Genomic DNA, 20,852 nt, shown 5'->3' with positions numbered 1-20,852 from the left:
GTGGTCTATTGCACACAAAGTTTTGTTCATTGAGGGTGCCATGCTGGAGGATCTGTATACCGTAGCTTGGTGAAATAGTTTTGGACTCCTCCACAAATGGAAACACCTTCTCTGCGTCTACCCTATTGAACCCTTTCATTATCTTAAAGACCTCTATTACCTCTATATTTATCGAGTGTATTCAACAACAACAACAGGTTGCATTTATATAGCGCCTTTTAATATAGTGAAACATCCCAGGGTGACAAGATAGATGAGTTGATGGCACAAATAGAAATAAATGGGTATGATCTGATTGCCATTACAGAGACGTAGTTGCAAGGATGGGACCAAGGCTGGGAACTGAATATTCAGGGGTATTTGCCATCTTGTAAGGATTGGCAGAAAGGAAAAGGAGGTGGCGTAGCTCTGTTAATAAAGGATGAGATCAGTGCAGTAGTGAGAAATGGTATTGGCTCAGAAGATCAAGATGTAGAATCAGTTTGGGTGGAGATAAGAAATAATAAGGGAAAGAAGTCACTGGTGGGAGTGGTCTACAGGCCCCTAAAGAGTAGCCACTCTGTAGCACAGAGTATATATCAAGAAATAATGGAGGCTTGTAAGAAAGATACAGCAATAATTATGGGCGATTTTAATCTTATTGATTGGACAAATCAAATTGGCAAAGATAGCCTTGAGGAAGAGTTCATAGAGTGCATGCGGGATGGTTTCTTGGAACAATACATTGTGGAACCAACCAGGGAGCAGGCTATTTTAGATGTGGTAATGTGTAACGAGGCTGGATTAATTAATGATCTTGTAGTGGAGGATCCTCTTGGGAAGAGTGATCATAGCATGGTAGAATTTCAAATTCGGTTTGAGGATGAGAAAGCTAGTTCCTAAACGCGTGTCCTGAACTTAAATAAAGCTAATTACAAAGGTATGAAGGTAGAGTTGGTTAAAGTGGATTGGGAAAATAGATTAAAGGGTAAGACTGTAGAAAAGCAGTGGCAAACATATAAGGAGATATTTCATAACTCTCAGCAAAGATTTATTCCAATGAGGAAAAAAGATGCCAAGAGAAGGATGAACCATCCCTGGCTAACTAAGGAAGTAAAGGACAGTATCAAATTGAAAACAAAGGCATACAATGTTGCGAAGGACAGTGGAAGGCCAGAAAAGGATGACTAAAGAAATGATAAAGACAGAGAAGATAGCATATGAGAGTAAACTAGCAAGAAATATAAAAACAGACAGTAAGAGCTTCTACAGGTATATAAAAAGTAAATGTTGGTGCTTAGAGGATGAGACTGGAGAATTAATAATCGGAAACAGGAAAATGGCAGAGACTTTGAACAAATATTTTGTATCGGTCTTCACGGTAGAGGACATTAAAAACATCCCAGTAATTGATAATCAAGGAGCTTTGAGTGGGTGGGTGGGGGGGGAAACCTAAAACAATCTATCATTAGAGATAAAGTACTAGGCAAGCTAATGAGACTATGGGCCTAAGTTTCCACATGATTCGCGCCTGATTTTTAGGAGCAACTGGTGGAGAACGGACTATTTTAGAAATCGCAATTCTCCACATTTTTTTTTCTGCAGTTCTAGTCAGGTAGAACAGTTCTACTTTGGAACAGAATTTTTTCTTCAAAAGGGGGTGTGTCCGGCCACTGACGCCTGATTTGAAAGTTTCCACAGTGAAAATGTACTCCAAACTAAAGTAGAATGGAGCCAGTGAAGATTTTTGTAGAACTGAAAAAACCTGTTCTACACATTAAAAAATCAGGCGCAGGTTACAAATTAGGCGTCCAGAACGAGGTGGGGGTGGGAGGGGGGTAAGGGAACTCATTAAATTCGACAATAAATCCTTATTTATACTTCTACAAATATTATACAAATAAATCCAACCTGAATAAACATTTATAAGCCACGAATAGATTAAATAAACCATCTTCCTGTGTGAAAGTGCTTCAGCCAGGGAGAATTCTGCAGCCATTCGTGTCGCTGAGGGAGAGGGAGGGGGAGGGAGAGAGAGAGAGGGGGGAGGGAGAGGGAGAGAGAGGGAGGGAGGGAGAGAGAGAGAGAGAGGGGAGGGCGTCGGGTCGGGGAACAGGAGCGCGGGTCGGGTCAGTCGGGGGGGTGGGGGAGAGCGGGTCTCGGGTCGGTGCGGGGGGGGGGGGAGCGGGTGTCGGGGTCGGGGGGGGGGTAGCGGGTCTCGGGTCGTCGGGGGGGTGGGGGGAGAGCGGGGGGGGGGGGAGCGGGGGTCGGGTCTGGTCAGGCGGGGAGCAGGAGCTGGCCGTGGGAGGAGCCCCAGTGTGGCCATTGGGCCAGGGCTAGGGGCTGCGTGCATTGGGCCCCTCCCACACAGTTCGGTGCCTGGAGCTACTGCACTTGCGTGCCGACTGTAGCGCGCATGTGCAGAGGTCCCGGCACTGTTTTCAGCGCCGGGACCTGGCTCCGCCCCCCCCACAGCTCGTGCTGACTGCACCAAGGGCTAGAGGACCTGTAAGTAGGTGCAGACTACCGAGGATTTTTTTAGGCGCGAAAAACGGGCGCCCAGCTCGGAGGGGCGCCCGTTTTTTTTCTTGTGGAAACTTGGGCCCTAAAGGTGGACAAGTCCCCTGGACCTGATGGCCTGCATCCTAGGGTCTTAGGAGAGGTGGCTGCAGGGATAGTGGATGCATTGGTTGTGATCGACCAAAATTCCCTGAGTTCTGGAGAGGTCCCAGCGGACTGGAAAACCACAAATATAACACCCCTATTTAAGAAAGGAGGGAGACAGAAAGCAGGAAACAATAGACCAGTTAGCCTAACATCTGTCATTGGGAAAATGCTGGAGTCCATCATTATTGAAGCAGTAGTAGGACATTTAGAAAATCATAATGCAGTCAACCAGAGTCAGTATAGTTTTATGAAAGGGAAATTGTGTTTGACAAATTTGCTGGAGTTCTTTGAGGATGTAACAAGCAGAGTGGATAAAGGGGAATCAGTTGATGTTGTGTATTTCACTTTCCAGGATACATTTGATAAGGTGCCACACAAAAGGTTACTGGAAAAGATAAGAGCACATGGGGTTGGGGGTAATATATTGGCGTGGATAGACGATTGGCTAACTAACAGAAAACAGAGAGTTGGGATAAATGGGTCATTTTCAGGTTGGCAAACTGTAACTAGTGGGATGCCACAGGGAATAGTGCTGGGGCCTCAACTATTTACAATTTATATTAATGACTTGGATGAAGGGACTGAGTGCAACATAGCCAAATTTGCTGATAATATACAGATACGTGGACAGCAAGTTGTGAGGATTAGGATGCAAAGAATCTGCAAAGGGATATAGATAGGTTCAGTGAGTGGGCAAAAATTTGGCAGATGGACTATAATGTGGGAAAATGTGAGGTTATCCATTTCGGTAGGAAAAATAAAAACTCAAGTTATTATTTAAATGGGGAGCAATTACAAAATGCTGTAGTACAGAGGGTTCTGGGGGGTCTTGTACATGAAATGTAAAAAGTTAGTATGCAGGTATAGCAAGTAATCAGGAAGGCAGCTGAACGGGGCTTGGTGTGAGTTAAGACACGGGCAGCCGAGTTTTGGATCACCTCTAGTTTACGCAGGGTAGAATGTGGGAGGCCAGCCAGGAGTGCGTTGGAATGGTCAAGTCTAGAGGTAACAAAAAGGGATGGATGAGAGCTTCAGCAGCGCATGAGCTGAGGCAAGAATGGAAACGAGCGCTGTTCCGGAGATGGAAATAGGCAATCTTAGTTCTGCTGCTGATATATGGTCGATAGCTCATTTCAAATAAGACCTCTAGGTTGCAAACAGTCTGGTTCAGCCCCAGACAGAAGTTGGGGAGACAGAGGTTGGGAATCAAGTGCATACTCTTGAGTGGGGTTAAACTGCATTGCATGTGACTTATCACAGTACAGGCACAACCTCCTAAATCCGAGGCTATTCCGGTTTTCCTGGATTTTATCAAAGAAATCTGACATCCCAAATGAGGAAACTCCTGGGCCGACTTTTGGGTTTTTCCGGATTTCGGAGATGAAATCCGACGTGGCGAATCCGGAAACCTCAAGGCCAAGTTTCAGGTATTTCTGGATTTCGGAGACAGGGACAGAGGCTGTGGGTGATTCAAATCCCGATACAGTCAGGAACAGCCACTGTGGGTGATTCAAAATCGGATAATGGCAAGAACAGCCGCTGCAGGTGTGTTTGAAAAAAACATTGTTTTATTATGCTTGTTTATTTTTTGCTAATTTTTTTTGTGTGCGTCTGTGCATGTGTGGGGGGGGGGTGCTTATTTACAGAATACTGATCAGAATACCAAATATCCATTTCTGAAATTTTACTACTTTCATTTTATGTCGTTTATATCACTGTTGTGAAAAAAATGTCTGGTTTTCAGAACAAATTTCCCAATTCTGCATGTCAACTGGTGCGATCTGCACGGTGTCCGGTTTTCTGAATATTCCGTTTTTTGGAACTCCGGATTTCGGACGCTCTACCTGTACTGCTAAACATTTTCTCCTCGCAGTTATGCAGATAGCCATCATAGGTACCTTCTTAACTAAAAAAGCACACAGTAGTAAGGCCTCTGTACAGCCAATGTGGAGAAGTTTATTAAGCACAAAGGCAAATACATCAGGAAGACACCACGGGGTGTTAAATTGGTCTCTGCCAGTAGAGCAAAATCTGCTCATAGCAAATCAGCTGCCCGTCAATGGAAAGGAAAATTGTGGCATGTTGTAATACGGACTGCTGATTCTGCATGTGTTAGCTTCTCACTAGTAGTGTAGACCAATTTAATTGGAATCCGAGTTGAACTGAACGTTGAAATATAGAAACATAGAAAATAGGTGCAGGAGTAGGCCATTCCTATGGAGTGGAGGGTAGCCAATGTAACCCCACTTTTTAAAAAAGGAGGGAGAGAGAAAACAGGGAATTATAGACCGGTCAGCCTGACATCGGTAGTGGGTAAAATGATGGAATCAATTATTAAGGATGTCATAGCAGTGCATTTGGAAAGAGGTGACATGATAGGTCCAAGTCAGCATGGATTTGTGAAAGGGAAATCATGCTTGACAAATCTTCTGGAATTTTTTGAGGATGTTTCCAGTAGAGTGGATAAGGGAGAACCAGTTGATGTGGTATATTTGGACTTTCAGAAGGCGTTCGACAAGGTCCCACACAAGAGATTGATGTGCAAAGTTAGAGCACATGGGATTGGGGGTAGTGTACTGACATGGATTGAGAACTGGTTGTCAGACAGGAAGCAAAGAGTAGGAGTAAATGGGTACTTTTCAGAATGGCAGGCAGTGACTAGTGGGGTACCGCAGGGTTCTGTGCTGGGGCCCCAGCTGTTTACACTGTACATTAATGATTTAGATGAGGGGATTGAGTGTAGTATCTCCAAGTTTGCGGATGACACTAAGTTGGGTGGCAGTGTGAGCTGCGAGGAGGATGCTGTGAGGCTGCAGAGCGACTTGGATAGGTTAGGTGAGTGGGCAAATGCATGGCAGATGAAGTATAATGTGGATAAATGTGAGGTTATCCACTTTGGTGGTAAAAACAGAGAGACAGACTATTATCTGAATGGTGACAGATTAGGAAAAGGGGAGGTGCAAAGAGACCTGGGTGTCATGGTACATCAGTCATTGAAGGTTGGCATGCAGGTGCAGCAGGCGGTTAAGAAAGCAAATGGCATGTTGGCCTTCATAGCAAGGGGATTTGAGTACAGGGGCAGGGAGGTGTTGCTACAGTTGTACAGGGCATTGGTGAGGCCACACCTGGAGTATTGTGTACAGTTTTGGTCTCCTAACCTGAGGAAGGACATTCTTGCTATTGAGGGAGTGCAGCGAAGGTTCACCAGACTGATTCCCGGGATGGCGGGACTGACCTATCAAGAAAGACTGGATCAACTGGGCTTGTATTCACTGGAGTTCAGAAGAATGAGAGGGGACCTCATAGAAACATATAAAATTCTGACGGGGTTAGACAGGTTAGATGCAGGAAGAATGTTCCCAATGTTGGGGAAGTCCAGAACCAGGGGTCACAGTCTAAGGATAAGGGGTAAGCCATTTAGGACCGAGATGCGGAGGAACTTCTTCACCCAGAGAGTGGTGAACCTGTGGAATTCTCTACCACAGAAAGTTGTTGAGGCCAATTCACTAAATATATTCAAAAAGGAGTTAGATGAGGTCCTTACTGCTAGGGGGATCAAGGGGTATGGCGAGAAAGCAGGAATGGGGTACTGAAGTTGAATGTTCAGCCATGAACTCATTGAATGGCGGTGCAGGCTAGAAGGGCCGAATGGCCTACTCCTGCACCTATTTTCTATGTTTCTATGTTTCTATGTTTCTATGTTTCTATGTTTCTATTCGGCCCTTCTAGCCTGCACCGCCATTCAATGAGTTCATGGCTGAACATGAAACTTCAGTACCCCATTCCTGCTTTCTCACCATACCCCTTGATTCCTCTAGTAGTAAGGACTTCATCTAACTCCTTTTTGAATATATTTAGTGAATTGGCCTCAACAACTTTCTGTGGTAGAGAATTCCACAGGTTCACCACTCTCTGGGTGAAGAAATTCCTCCTCATCTCGGTCCTAAATGGCTTCCCCCTTATCCTTCGACTGTGTCCCCTGGTTCTGGACTTCCCCAACATTGGGAACATTCTTCCTGCATCTAACCTGTCTAACCCCGTCAGAATTTTAAACGTTTCTATGAAGTCCCCTCTCATTCTTCTGAACTCCAGTGAATACAAGCCCAGTTGATCCAGTCTTTCTTGATAGGTCAGTCCCGCCATCCTGGGAATCAGTCTGGTGAACCTTCACCTAATCAGAGTGACCTAATCAGTGATCTTTAAAGCAGGCTCAGGAAAAGATCTGCTTTTGAATTTTCTTAGACTTTTGTTGTGCCAGGAGGAGTAGCTGCCCCAGAAAAATCATCCAGCCCACTTCTGACCTGATTCATACAGAAGCCATCCCAGCTTCAGCCATCTGCGAACCAGTGAGCTGCAATGGATCGTACCCCTGCCTTCATGCCCGTTTTGGGATTTTACAGTGGTCTCTGTCTCTGTCTCTGTCTATTGTACCTCTCAGCGTGGGAAGGCAGCGGCCGGCCTGTGTGGCAGGCCACTTGGCCCGGGATAGGGACGGCGAGCGTCACCCCTCCCACACAGCCTGCAACACACACTCTCAGATTCTGGGGCTAGGAGCTACTGCGCATGCACGCACACTCCTAGCGCGCATGTGCAGAGGTCGCGGCACTGTTTTCAGCACCGAGACCTGGCTCTGCCCCCGAATCTAGTTGCCACACTACGCCGCCGTGGAGGAAAGGCTGGGGAGCAGCCAAACTTGGCCTGAATATTTTTGGCGCCCTTGGAGGTCTACAAAAACGGCGCACCTCTGGTGAGTGCGCCAGAAATCTGTACTGGCCGAATTTGGGCCCATAGTGTCAGATGCGAACAAAGCATCATCTCTATGTTGGTTGAAAGGGTCCTGCATGAAATGCATTTGGTGTTGCAACACAGAGAAGCCATTGGATGGAAATGGAAAACTTCACACAAATGCTCCATGGAGCAGGGTGGGGGTGTCATTTTCTGAGTTTGGCATTAATTATCACAGAGTAGAAAGATTTTGACATTGCATCACACCTGTTGAAACTTGATCTCCACAGTAGAGAAGCAATCTATTGCCCAATATTGGCATCCAGGCATCTTGATGAGCACAAATATTCACCAAATATATATTTTTAATCATATCTTTGTTTTGGTAGTTGATTAATGTATTTGCCTATAACCAATCTCCTAATCAGAAGTGCTATTTTTGCATTGGTTTTAGTGGTGGTCTCAATGATGAGTTTGAGACTTAACAGCTCACTTTTCTGAACATTTTATTCAATTGGAAGTGATTGTGAGGCCAACCATATTTAATTTTTTTTAGCTCTTCATTAATGGCTGCAATAGTAAATGAAATGGGCTATACATTTTTGCAAAAAATATCCTAGAATAAGTATGACACTGAATATTCCTTTAAATTCAGTAAGCAGAAGAATAATACCATATTCTATATACACTGAGCAGAACTAAAATATACAGTGGCTAAATTTAATATACTGACATTATGGGCCCAAGTTTCCACATGATTCGCGCCTGATTTTTAGGAGCAACTGGTGGAGAACGGACTATTTTAGAAATCGCAATTCTCCACATTTTTTTTTCTGCAGTTCTAGTCAGGTAGAATAGTTCTACTTTGGAACAGAATTTTTTCTTCAAAAGGGGGCGTGTCCGGCCACTGACTCCTGATTTGAAAGTTTCCACAGTGAAAATGTACTCCAAACTAAAGTAGAATGGATCCAGTGAAGATTTTTGTAGAACTGAAAAAACCTGTTCTACACATTAAAAAATCAGGCGCAGGTTACAAATTAGGCGTCCAGAACGAGGTGGGGGGGGGGGGGGGGGGGAGGGAACTCATTAAATTCTACAATAAATCCTTATTTATACTTCTACAAATATTATACAAATAAATCCAACCTGAATAAAGATTTATAAGCCACGAAAAGATTAAATAAACCATCTTCCTACCTGTGTGAAAGTGCTTCAGCCAGGGAGAATTCTGCAGCCGTTCGTGCCGCTGAGCGGGAGGAGGAGAAAGAGAGAAAGAGAGAGAGAGAGAGAGAGGGAGGGAGGGAGGGAGGGAGGGAGGAGGAGGGAGGGGGGGGGAGGAGGAGGGAGGGGGGGGGAGGAGGAGAGAGAGAGAGAGGGGGGGCGTCGGGTCGGGGAACAGGAGCGCGGGTCGGGTCAGTCGGGGGTGGGGGGGAGAGCGGGTGTCGGGTCTCGGGGCGGGGGGGAGAGCGGGTCTCGGGGCGGGGGGGGGGAGTGGGTCTCGGGTCGTCGGTGGGGGGGAGCAGGTGTCGGGTCGGGTCTGGTCGGTGGGGGGGGAGCGAGTGTCGGGTCTGGTCAGGCGGGGAGCAGGAGCTGGCCGTGGGAGGAGCCCCAGTGAGGCCATTGGGCCAGGGCTAGGGGCTGCGTGCTTCGGGCCCCTCCCACACAGTTCGGCACCTGGAGCTATTGCACTTGCGTGCCGACTGTAGCGCGCATGTGCAGAGATCCCGGCACTGTTTTCAGTGCCGGGACCTGGCTCCGCCCCCCCCACAGCTCGTGCTGACTGCGCCAAGGGCCAGAGGACCTGTAAGTAGGTGCAGACTACCGAGGATTTTGTTAGGCGCGAAAAACGGGCGCCCAGCTCGGAGGGGCGCCCGTTTTTTTTCTTGTGGAAACTTGGGCCCAATAAACTGGAGCAGAAAACAATCACACAAATTTTAAGCACTAGATTATCCATCTATTGACTATGAAGGGTTAGTAAATGTAGCAAAAATTTGCTTTTTTCAATAATTATTTTATCAATTTTGCTGAAGTAATTTTACTGGATGAAAAGCAATTGCATTTTTCTTTTCCATAAGCACATTATGCAGACTTCAGTTTTCTTTTTCTCCTTTCCTACTTTCTTGCTTTCTGTCCTAGAGTTGTAAATTCATCCTAGACTACTAGGTTGCCTCCAATTCCTCACTGAAGTGGACATTCTTCATTTGCAAGTGTCAGGATGCTACTTGATTGAGGGCATCAAAACAAAGCTCATATGCCATGTCTATACACTTGCATTTTCCAACAGGAATGTTGGATAGTGATTGTGAGTGGGAATTGCTGATTTTTCTTCCCCCTCTGTAGCTCAGGAGCACTGAGATTAATTGCAGTGTCATTCCCATTACCACAACAGAGGCTGCAAATGGGACCTAGGACCTGACTGAGAGGTGCAAGTACCAACTGACTCATTATGGAAGTCCTATCTTTAAACTATAATGTATAATTTTGTAGGATATGAGAACAGGAATGGTTCTTTGATGGATTCATTTTCTCACTTTTAGGCATTATGGTTTCCATTGCTTGAGGCTGTTATGTCAACCCAGAAACTGTTGAAAGATGAATCGTCCAGCCAAGCCTTTGAATGCAAGTATAGAAGTATTTTGCAGATTGCATTTTTATTAATTACACTAGACTTAATTTGCTTATAAGATTGTTTTATAATGGCAAAATAATCATCTTATGCCCAACTGAGAAACATCTGTAGTGATATTGTGGTAGTGGCTTTCAAACCAAAATGTAGGCTCAGCTACTTTTAAGTCATTTGTACTGTTTCTATTATTCAAATTAAATACATATATTATAAAATTTCAGACAGTAGAGTACATTATAAGGCTGAAATAAGAATTCTCTAATAAGAATTATATTAGATTTGTGCATGTGATTTGAAATCAAGTGCGATATTCGTAACAAATGAGTTAATGCATTCATGTGAAATGTCTTTGCCTATTGGAAAAACATTGTCCAGTTATAGATTAATATTTTCACTAAAATAGTATACAAAGGAATTCTGTTAATAAAGTGTATCACACAGTATTTCAACTCTGTGGTCTGTTCGAACGTAGACTTCATATTTCCTCTGCTTTTTCAAATGCAAGTTGAAAGATTTCTGTAAGTTGCTCTTACACATTTTGCATAACACAAATTTTAGATGAATTCCTGTCCTGATTTCCATACTCCCAATAGGATGTGGTGACACTGGTAATGCTGCATTCGTTGCCCATCCCTAGTTGCCCTGAGAAGGTAATGGTGGCCCACCTTCTTGAACCGTTGTGATCTTCATCATGCTGATGCTCTCCCAATTATGTTAGGCAAGGAATTCCAGAATGCTTTAGTGGATGAATGTATCTGCGACAGGTAGGTTGGTGAGGGCAAGTTTTCGCATGTTGGTTCACTCAACACCTAATGCAACAACAACACCAACTTGCATTTATATAGCGCCTTTAACATAGCAAACTGTCCAACGGCGTTTAACGAAAGCGTCATCAATAAAAAAAAAACATTTTTGACACCAAGCCACAGAAGGAGATATCAGGACAGGTGACCAAAAGCTTGGTCAAAGAAGTAAGTTTTTAGGAGCATCCTAAAGGAATAGAAGTTTAGGGAGGGACTCCAGCGCTTAGGGCCAAGAAAGCTGAAAGCACAGCCACCAATAGTGGAGCGTTTTGCTACGTTAAAGGCGCTATATAAATGTAAATCATTGTTGTTGCATCAGGTGCCAAGGGACCCGATATTGGCTATATTACAACAAAGCCCAATCCTGCCCTTATCACTGTCCATATCTATGTTTGCACACTTTCTAGCAGGGGTCACTTGGGATCACTGTTGGTACTAGAGACTAAATAAAATGATTTTCAAAGCTGCCAGGAAAAGCCTCTCCAATGCTGCAGTATGGTATTCAGCCATGTAGTTCACAAAGCTTCCATGTTTGTTCATTGGTGTGTCCTGAGTTAGCTGACTTCTGCCAAGTCAACATATAATGTAACAGTCTCGTGTTCAGACTGGGAAAAAAATATCAACCATAATTCACCACTTACAACAACAACAACTTGTTTTTATACAGCGCTTTTACGTATTAAAATATCCATAGGCGTTTCACAGAAGTGTCAAAAAACAAAATTTGATACCGAGCCACAAGGAGAAATTAGGGCAGATGATCAAAAGCTTGGCCATAGATTTGGGTTATAAGCAGCGTCTTAAAGTAGGAAAGAGGGCTGGAGACTCGGAGCATGAACAATGCCTCAGGAGATCAGCTCGTAAAATATTAAATGTTGTGGATAAGGTAAACACTGATTTGAAGTACACAAGAGATTAATGTGCAAAGTTAAAGCACATGGGATTGGGGGTAGTGTGCTGACATGGATTGAGAACTGGTTGTCAGACAGGAAGCAAAGAGTAGGAGTAAATGGGTACTTTTCAGAATGACAGGCGGTGACTAGTGGGGTACTGCAAGGTTCTGTGCTGGGGCCCCAGCTGTTTACATTGTACATTAATGATTTGGACGAGGGGATTAAATGTAGTATCTCCAAATTTGCGGATGACACTAAGTTGGGTGGCAGTGTGAGCTGTGAGGAGGATGCTATGAGGCTGCAGAGCAACTTGGATAGGTTAGGTGAGTGGGCAAATGCATGGCAGATGAAGTATAATGTGGATAAATGTGAGGTTGTTCACTTTGGTGGTAAAAACAGAGAGACAGACTATTATCTGAATGGTGACAGATTAGGAAAAGGGGAGGTGCAACGAGACCTGGGTGTCATGGTACATGAGTCATTGAAGGTTGGCATGCAGGTACAGCAGGCAGTTAAGAAAGCAAATGGCATGTTGGCCTTCATAGCGAGGGAATTTGAGTACAGGGGCAGGGAGGTGTTGCTTAAGTTGTACAGGGCCTTGGTGAGGCCACACCTGGAGTATTGTGTACAGTTTTGGTCTCCTAACCTGAGGAAGGACATTCTTGCTATTGAGGGAGTGCAGCGAAGGTTCACCAGACTGATTCCCGGGATGGCGGGACTGACCTATCAAGAAAGACTGGATCAACTGGGCTTGTATTCACTGGAGTTCAGAAGAATGAGAGGGGACCTCATAGAAACGTTTAAAATTCCGATGGGTTTAGACAGGTTAGATGCAGGAAGAATGTTCCCAATGTTGGGGAAGTGCAGAACCAGGGGTCACAGTCTAAGGATAAGGGGTAAGCCATTTAGGACCGAGATGAGGAGAAACTTCTTCACCCAGAGAGTGGTGAACCTGTGGAATTCTCTACCACAGAAAGTTGTTGAGGCCAATTCACTAAATATATTCAAAAAGGAGTTAGATGAAGTCCTTACTACGAGGGGGATCAAGGGGTATGGCGAGAAAGCAGGAATGGGGTACTGAAGTTTCATGTTCAGCCATTAACTCATTGAATGGCGGTGTAGGCTCGAAGGGCCTAATGGCCTACTCCTGCAGCTATTTTCTATGTTTCTATGTACATCAAAAAGATACGACTAGAGTGAGCAAGTACATTTAGTACAGATAAAGGAAACAGTCCTTTAATCAAGGTAATAGAGGCAAAGGGATTCTTCAAAATGAAATTACATGACAAAGTGAGAGTTAATGTATTATGAAATGAGCTGAATGGGCTTTTCCCAATCCTTGACTGGTCTTGCGTTCTTAATATTGTTTAGTTATTTTTCTCCTCTTTTTGATTGGGATATGCTACCTTTTTCATATTCCTCTTTTTTTCGTTCCAAGGTTGTGGGTGTCTCTGGCAAGGCCAGCATTTATTGCCCATTCCTAATTGCTCTCATGAGCTGCCTTCTTGAACCGTTGCAGTTTGTGTAGTAAAGGTACTCTCACAATGCTGTTCAGGAGGGAGTTCCAGTATTTTGACTCAGCGACAATGAAGGAACAGCGATTATATTTCTGAATCTGGATGGTGTGTGACTTGGAGGTGATGGTGTTCCCATGTGCCTTCTGCCTTTGTCCTTCTAGGTGGCAGAGGTTGTGGGTTTATGAGGTGTTGTCAAAGAGGCCTTGGCAAGTTGCTGTAGTACATCTTGTAGATTGTACACACTGTAGCCACGGTGTGCCGGAGGTGGTGGGAGTGAACATTTAAGGTGGTGGATAATATGTCAATCAAGTGGGCTGCTTTGTCCTAGATGGTGTTGAGCTTCTTGAATGTTGTTGAAGCTGTACTCATCCAGGCAAGTGGAGTGTATTCCATCATGCTCCTGACTTGTGCCTTGTAGATGGTGTAAGGCTTTGGGGAGTCAGGAGACACTTGCCACAGAATACCCAGCCTCAGACCTGCTCTTGTATTTGTGTGGCTGGTCCAGTTAAGATTCTGGTCAATGGTTACCCCCCAGGATGTTGATGGTAATGGCGTTGAATGTCATGGGGCGGTGGTTGGACACTCACTTGTTAGAGATAGTTGATGCCTGGCACTTGGGTGGCGCGGATGTTACTTGTCACTTATCGACCCAAGCCTGAATGTTGTCCAGGTCTTACTGCATGCAGCAATGAACTGCTCCATTATCTAAGGAGTAGTGATGGGAACGTTAAAGCAGCATAAAATCCTTTGCTTCAGTTTCTAGTTCTGCTTCCAATTTACTCTTTTTTTAAAAAAAAAGCTTTAATTGGCACAAAATTTTCTGCAATTACCCAGCACTTAGAATATATATTTGATGCACACACCTATTAGAGTTTTGCAGCAACCAAAGGTAGAATCTGCTAAAAGAGAAACATTTCTGAAATGCAGTGGCAGACAGAAGCTACAATTAATACGGCTCATCATTGCACTTTCTGTTTGCAGTAAGATAAGAAGACTTAATCGAGACACTTTATTTCAGATATTCCCTTTTCTAACTGTCCTTATCATTGCTGTTGCAGTGTGGTATTGACTTTGTTCTATAAGCTGTCCAACAATTTTTGAGAGCAGGAACTTAGATTTATTTCTTTAGCCTTTCAGTTTATTTTTATGTGGTTGAATGTTTTCATTTTAGCAGTGATATTAGGCGACCTCATCCGGAGCAGTCGTTTGGATGAGTTATTCAGTCTTCTGGTTTGAAGTTGCTGAATTATTATGCATAGTTAATGCTGAATCACCTAAATGAATCACTTTCCGAAACTGATATTATAGGATGCAATTTTTGGCGATAAAAAATTATCCCTTAAAAATGTGCTACTGGTGTCATAAATAAAATATATGCTGAGTGGGGACAGATCAATATTTATTATAAAATTGTAATGTATAGACGTAATATAGTAAATATACTTTTAATAAAAATATCCGAAAGCAATGTCAAAGGAAATCAACTAATTAATTAAAAAAGCAAATAGAATTAGAATAAAGCTATTGAAGCAAACTCCTTTTTTGTCACTGTTTGATTTTTAAAAGGATCTCTGATATTGCAACTTGAACTAAGTGTTCTTAAAGTGATGTTGCTACTGTTTGCATGTAAATGTTGATCATTAGTTACAGAATTCGAGGTGCTCTTGGAGCATGTAGGAAAATTGACAGAAGGATCCACAACCAGTGTATCAGGTCAAAGCTCTACAGTCCTGCCACATCTAATCATGAATGCTGGTGGATTGTTAAGCAACTAACAGGAGAGAAGCAGGCTCCATGAACACCCCATCCTCAATGATGGCAGAGCCCGGCATGTGTGCAAAAGACAAGATTGAAGTGTTCGCAACCATCTTTAACCAGAAGCGCGAGTGAATGATCCACTCGGCCTCCTCCTGAAGTCCCCACCACAGATGTCAGTCACCAGCCAATTCATGTGATATCAAGAAATGGCTCAGCGCACTGGACACAGCAAAGGCTGCAAGTTCTGACCATATCCTGGCTGGAGTGCTGAAGACCTCTGCTGCTGAACTAGTCGCACCTCTCGCCAAGCTGTTCCAGTAACAACACTGGCATCTACGTGACAAAGTGGAAAGTTACTCATGTATGTCCAGTCCATAAAAAGCAGGCCACTTTCAACCCGGATAATTACCACACCATGAGCCTTCTTTCAATCATAGCAAGTGAAGGAAAGTGTTGTTGGTGGTGCTATCAAGTGGCACTTATTCACCAATAACCTACTCACCGATGCTCAACTTGGGTTCTGCTCCAGACCTTATTACTGCCTTGGTCCAAACATGGAGAAAAGAACTGAATTTCAGAAATGAGAGTGACTGCCCTTGACATCAAGACAGCATTTGACCGAGTATGGCAACAAGGAGCCCTAGTAAAACCGAAGTCAGTGGGAATCAAGGTAAAACTCCTCCACTGGTTGGAGTCATACCTAGCACAAAGGAAGATGGCTGTGGGTGTTGGAGGCCAATCATCTCAGCCCCAGGACATCACTGCAGGAATTCCTCAGGACAGTGTCTAGGCCCAACTATCTTCAGCTGCTTCATCAATGATCTTCCCTCCATCACGTTAGAAGTGGGGATGTTCGCTGATGGTTACACAGTGTTCAGTTCCATTTGCAATTCCTTAGATAATGAAGCAGTGCATGACTGCATGCAGCAAGACCTGGACAACATCCAGGTTTGGGCTGATAAGTGCAAAGTGACATTCATACGAACATAAGAAATAGGAGCAGGAGTAGGCCATTAGGCCCCTTGAGCCTGCTCCTCTATGACTGGCTGATCTTATACCTCAACTCCACTTTCCTGCACTATCCCCATATCCCTTGATTCCCTTAATATCCAAAAATCTATCGATCTCTGTCTTGACTATACTCAATGACTGAGCCTCCACAGCCCTCTGGGGTAGAGAATTCCAAAGATTCGCCACCCTCTGAGTGAAGATGCCACGTAATGACCAACTCCAACAGGAGAGAGTCCAACCACCTCCTCTAGACATTCAATGGCATTAGCAGAGTTGAATCTGCCACCATCAACATCCTGGGAGTCACCATTGACCAGAACCTTAAATGGACCAGCCACAAAACTACTGTGGCTACAAGAGCAGGTCAGAGACTGGATATTGTGTGGTGAGTTGCTCATCTCATGAATCCCTAAAGCTTCTCCACCATCTACAAGTTAGGAGTGATGGAATACTCTTTACTTGCCTGGATGAATGCAGCGGCACCGTCCAGGACAAAGCAGCCCGCTTGATCGACATCCCATCCACCACCTTAAACATTCACTCCCACCACCACCGGTGCTTCTTGGTTGCAGTGTGTACCATCTACAAGATGTACGGCAGCAACTCCCCAAGACTTCTTTGACATCACCTCTCAAATCCGCAGCCTCCACTATCTAGAAGGACAAGGGCAGCAGGCACAAGGGAACACCATCATCTCTAGGTTCTCCTCCAGGTTACACCATCCTGAATAGGATATATATTGACGATCCTTCATAATCACTGGGTCACAATCCTGGAATCCTTTGTCTAACAGCACTATGGGAGTACCTTTATCACACTGACTGCAGCGGTTCAAGAAGAAAGCTCACCACCATCTTCTCAAGGGCAACTAGGGCCTGAGAATTAATCTTTTTTTAAAAGGTTGTGATGACTTATGACAACTTTGCAAGGAAAAAAAAAAAGAATGCCAGTTTGCTTGGAATTGGCTATTGTGTTGAAACATAGAAAATAGGTGCAAGAGTAGGCCATTCGACCCTTTGAGCCTGCACCACCATTCAATAAGATCATGGCTGATCATTCACCTCTGTACCCCTTTCCTGCTTTCTCTCCATATCCCTTGATCCCTTTAGCCATAAGGGCCATATCTAACTCCCCCTTGAATATATCCAATAAACTGGCATCAATAACTCTGCGGTAGGGAATTCCACAGGTTAACAACTCTGAGTGAAGAAGTTTCTCTTCATCTCAGTCCTAAATGGCTTACCCCTTATCTTTAGACTATGTCCCCTGGTTCTGGACTTTCCCAACATCGGGAGTATTCTTCCTGCATCTAACCTGTCCAATCCCGTCAGAATTTAATATGTTTCAATGAGATCCCATCTCATCCTTCTAAACTCCAGTGAATACAGGCCCAGGATCCAGTCTCTCCTCATATGTCAGTCCTGCCATCCCGGGAATCAGTCTGGTGAACCTTCGCTGCACCCCCTCAATAGCAAGAATGTCCTTCCTCAGATTGGGAGACCAAAACTGAACACCGTATTCCTCGTGAGGCCTCAGTAAGGCTCTGCACAATTACAGTAAGACCTCCCTGTTCCTATACTCAAATCCCCTAGCTATGAAGGCCAACATACCATTTGCCTTCTTCACCGCCTGCTGTGCCTGCATGCCAACTTTCAATGACTGATGTACTATGATACCCAGGTCTCGTTGCACCTCCCCTTTTCCTAATCTGCCACCATTCAGATAATATTCTACCTTCGTGTTTTTGCCACCAAAGTGGATAACCTCACATTTATCCACATTATACTGCATCTGCCACGCGTTTGTCCACTCACCTAACCTGTCCAAGTCACCCTACAGCCTTTTAGCGTCCTCCTCACAGCTCACACCATCACCCAGCTTAGTGTCATCTGCAAACTTGGAGATATTGCACTCAATTCCCTCATCCAAATCATTAATGTATATTGTAAATGGCTGGGGTCCCAGCACTGAGCCCTGCGGCTCAGTCACTGCCTGCCATTCTGAAAAGGACCCATTTATCCCGACTCTGCTTCCTGTCTGCCAATCAGTTCTCTATCTACGTCAGTACACTACCCCCAATACCATGTGCTTTAATTTTGCACACCAATCTCTTGTGTGGGACCTTGTCAAAAGCCTTTTGAAAGTCCAAATACACCACATCCACTGGTTCTCCCTTGTCCACTCTATCAGTTACATCCTCAAAAAATTCCAGAAGATTTGTCAAGCATGATTTCCCTTTCATAAATCCATGCTGACTTGGACCGATCCTGTCACTGCTTTCCAAATGTGCTGCTATTTTATCTTTAATAATTGATTCCAACATTTTCCCCACTACTGATGTCACGCTAACCGGTCTATAATTATCCGTTTTCTCTCTCCCTCCTTTTTTTTTTAAAAAGTGGTGTTACATTAGCTACCCTCCAGTCCATAGGAACCGATCCAGAGATGATAGAATGTTGGAAAATGATCACCAATGCATCCACTATTTCTAGGGCTACTTCCTTAAGTACTCTGGGATGCAGAATATCAGGCCCCGGGGAGTTATCGGACTTCAGTCCCATCAATTTCCCTGACACAATTTCCCGCCTAATAAGGATTTCCTTCAGTTCCTCCTCCTCACTGGACCCTCGGTCCCCTAGTATTTCCGGAAGTTTATTTGTATCTTCCTTCGTGAAGACAAAACCAAAGTATTTGTTTAACTGGTCCGCCATTTCTTTGTTCCCATTATAAATTCACCTGAATCTGACTGCAAGGGACCTATGTTTGTTTTCACTAATCTTTTTCTCTTCACATATCTATAGAAGCTTTTGCAGTCAGTTTTTATGTTCCCAGCAAGCTTCCTCTCATACTCTATTTTCCCCCTTCTAATTAAACCCTTTGACCACCTCTGCTGTATTACAAAATTCTCCCAGTCCTCAAGTTTACTGCTTTTTCTGGCCAATTTATATGCCTCTTCCTTGGATTTAACACTATCCTTGATTTCTCTTGTTAGCCACAATTGAGCCACCTTCCCCGTTTTATTTTTACTCCAGACAGGGATGTACAATTGTTGAAGTTCATCCATGTGATCTTTAAATGCTTGCCATTACCTATCCACTGTCAACCCTTTAAGTATCACTCGCCAGTCTATTCTAGCCAATTCACGTCTCATACTATCAAAGTTACCATTTGCTTAAGTTCAGGACCCTAGTCTCTGAATTAACTGGGTCACTCTCCATCTTAATAAAGAATTCTACCATATTATGGTCACTCTTCCCCAAGGGGCCTCGCTCAAAAAGATTGATAATTAATCCTTTCTCATTACACATCACCCAGTCCAGGATGGCCAGCCTTCGAGTTGGTTCCTCGACATATTGGTCTAGAAAACCATCCCTAATACACTCCAGGAAATCCTCCTCCACCGCATTGCTACCATTTTGGTTAGCCCAATCAATATGTAGATTAAAGTCGCCCATGATAACTGCTGTACCTATATTGCACACATCTCTAATTTCTTGTTTGATGCTGTCCCCAACCTCACTACTACTGTTTCGTGGTCTGTACACAACTCCCACGAGCGTTTTCTGCTCTTTGGTATTGCGTAGCTCCACCCAAACCGATTCCACATCATCCAAGCTAATGTCCTTCTTTACTATTGCATTAATTTCCTCTTTAACCAGCAACACCACCCCACCTCATTTTCCTTTCTGTCTATCCTTCCTGAATGTTGAATACCCCTGGATGTTGAGTTCCCAGCCTTGGGCACCCTAGAGCTATGTCTCCGTGATGCCAATTGCATCATATCTGTTAACTGCTATCTGCGCAGTTAATTCATCCACTTTATTCCGAATACTCCTTGCATTGAGGCACAGAGTCTTCAGGCTTGCCTTTTTAACACCCTTTGCCCCTTTCGAATGTTGCTGTAATGTGGCCCGTTTTGATTTTTGCCTTTTGCTTGGGTTTCTCTGCCCTCCAGTTTTACTTTTCTTCTTTCTATCTTTTGCTTCTGCCCCCATTCTACTTCCCTCTGTCTCCCTGCATAGGTTCCCATCCTCCTGCCACATTAGTTTAACCCCTCCCCAACAGCACTAGCAAACACTCTCCCGAGGACATTGGTTCCGGTCCTGCCCAGGTGCAGACCGTCCGGTTTGTACTGGTCCCACCTCCCCTAGAACCGGTTCCAATGTCCCAGAAATTTGAATCCCTCCCTTCTGCACCACTCCTCAAGCCACGTATTCATCTGAGCTATCCTGCAATTCCTACTCTGACTAGCATGTGGCACTGGTAGCAATTCTGAGATTACTACTTTTGAGATCCTACTTTTTAAATTTAGTTCCTAGTTCCCTAAATTTGTCTTGTAGGATCTCATCCCGTTTTTTAGCTATATCGTTGGTACCTATATGCACCACGACAACTGGCTGTTCACCCTCCGTCTTCAAAATGTCCTGCACCCGCTCCGAAACATCCTTGACCTTTGCACCAGGGAGGCAACATACCATCCTGGAGTCTCGATTGGTGCCGCAGAAACATCTATCTATTCCTCTTACAATTGAATTCTCTACCACTATAGCTTTCCCACTCTTTTTCCTGCCCTCCTGTGCAGCAGAGCCACCCACGGTGCCATGAACTTGGCTGCAGCTGCTCGCCCCTGATGAGTCATCCCCCTCAACAGTACCCAAAGTGGTGTATCTGTTTTGCAGTGGGATGACCGCAGGGAACCCCTGCACTGCCTTCCTTCCACTGTTCTTCCTGTTGGTCACCCATCCCCGATCTGGCTGTATACCCTTTACCTGCGGTATGGCCAACTCACTAAACGTACTATTCACGACATCCTCAGCATCGCGAATGCTCCAGAGTAAATCCACCCGCAATGCGGTCTCTCCGGTGCTTCAGG

General features: G+C 44.5%; 1 protein-coding gene across 1 annotated transcript in view; it reads left to right on the top strand.

Moving 5' to 3' along the window:
* The window catches only part of vps8 (VPS8 subunit of CORVET complex), a 961,193-nt gene that overhangs the window by 412,914 nt on the left and 527,427 nt on the right, over positions 1-20,852 (top strand). Inside the window, exon 39 of the mRNA XM_070876055.1 lies at positions 9,909-9,990. Within this exon, the coding sequence (XP_070732156.1) occupies positions 9,909-9,990 (82 nt within the window). The remainder of the gene's footprint in view (positions 1-9,908; positions 9,991-20,852) is intronic.

Source organism: Pristiophorus japonicus, chromosome 3 (genome assembly GCF_044704955.1).
Source record: "Pristiophorus japonicus isolate sPriJap1 chromosome 3, sPriJap1.hap1, whole genome shotgun sequence".
Lineage (NCBI taxonomy): Eukaryota > Metazoa > Chordata > Chondrichthyes > Pristiophoridae > Pristiophorus > Pristiophorus japonicus.
This window is presented reverse-complemented; position numbering and strand designations above follow the sequence as displayed.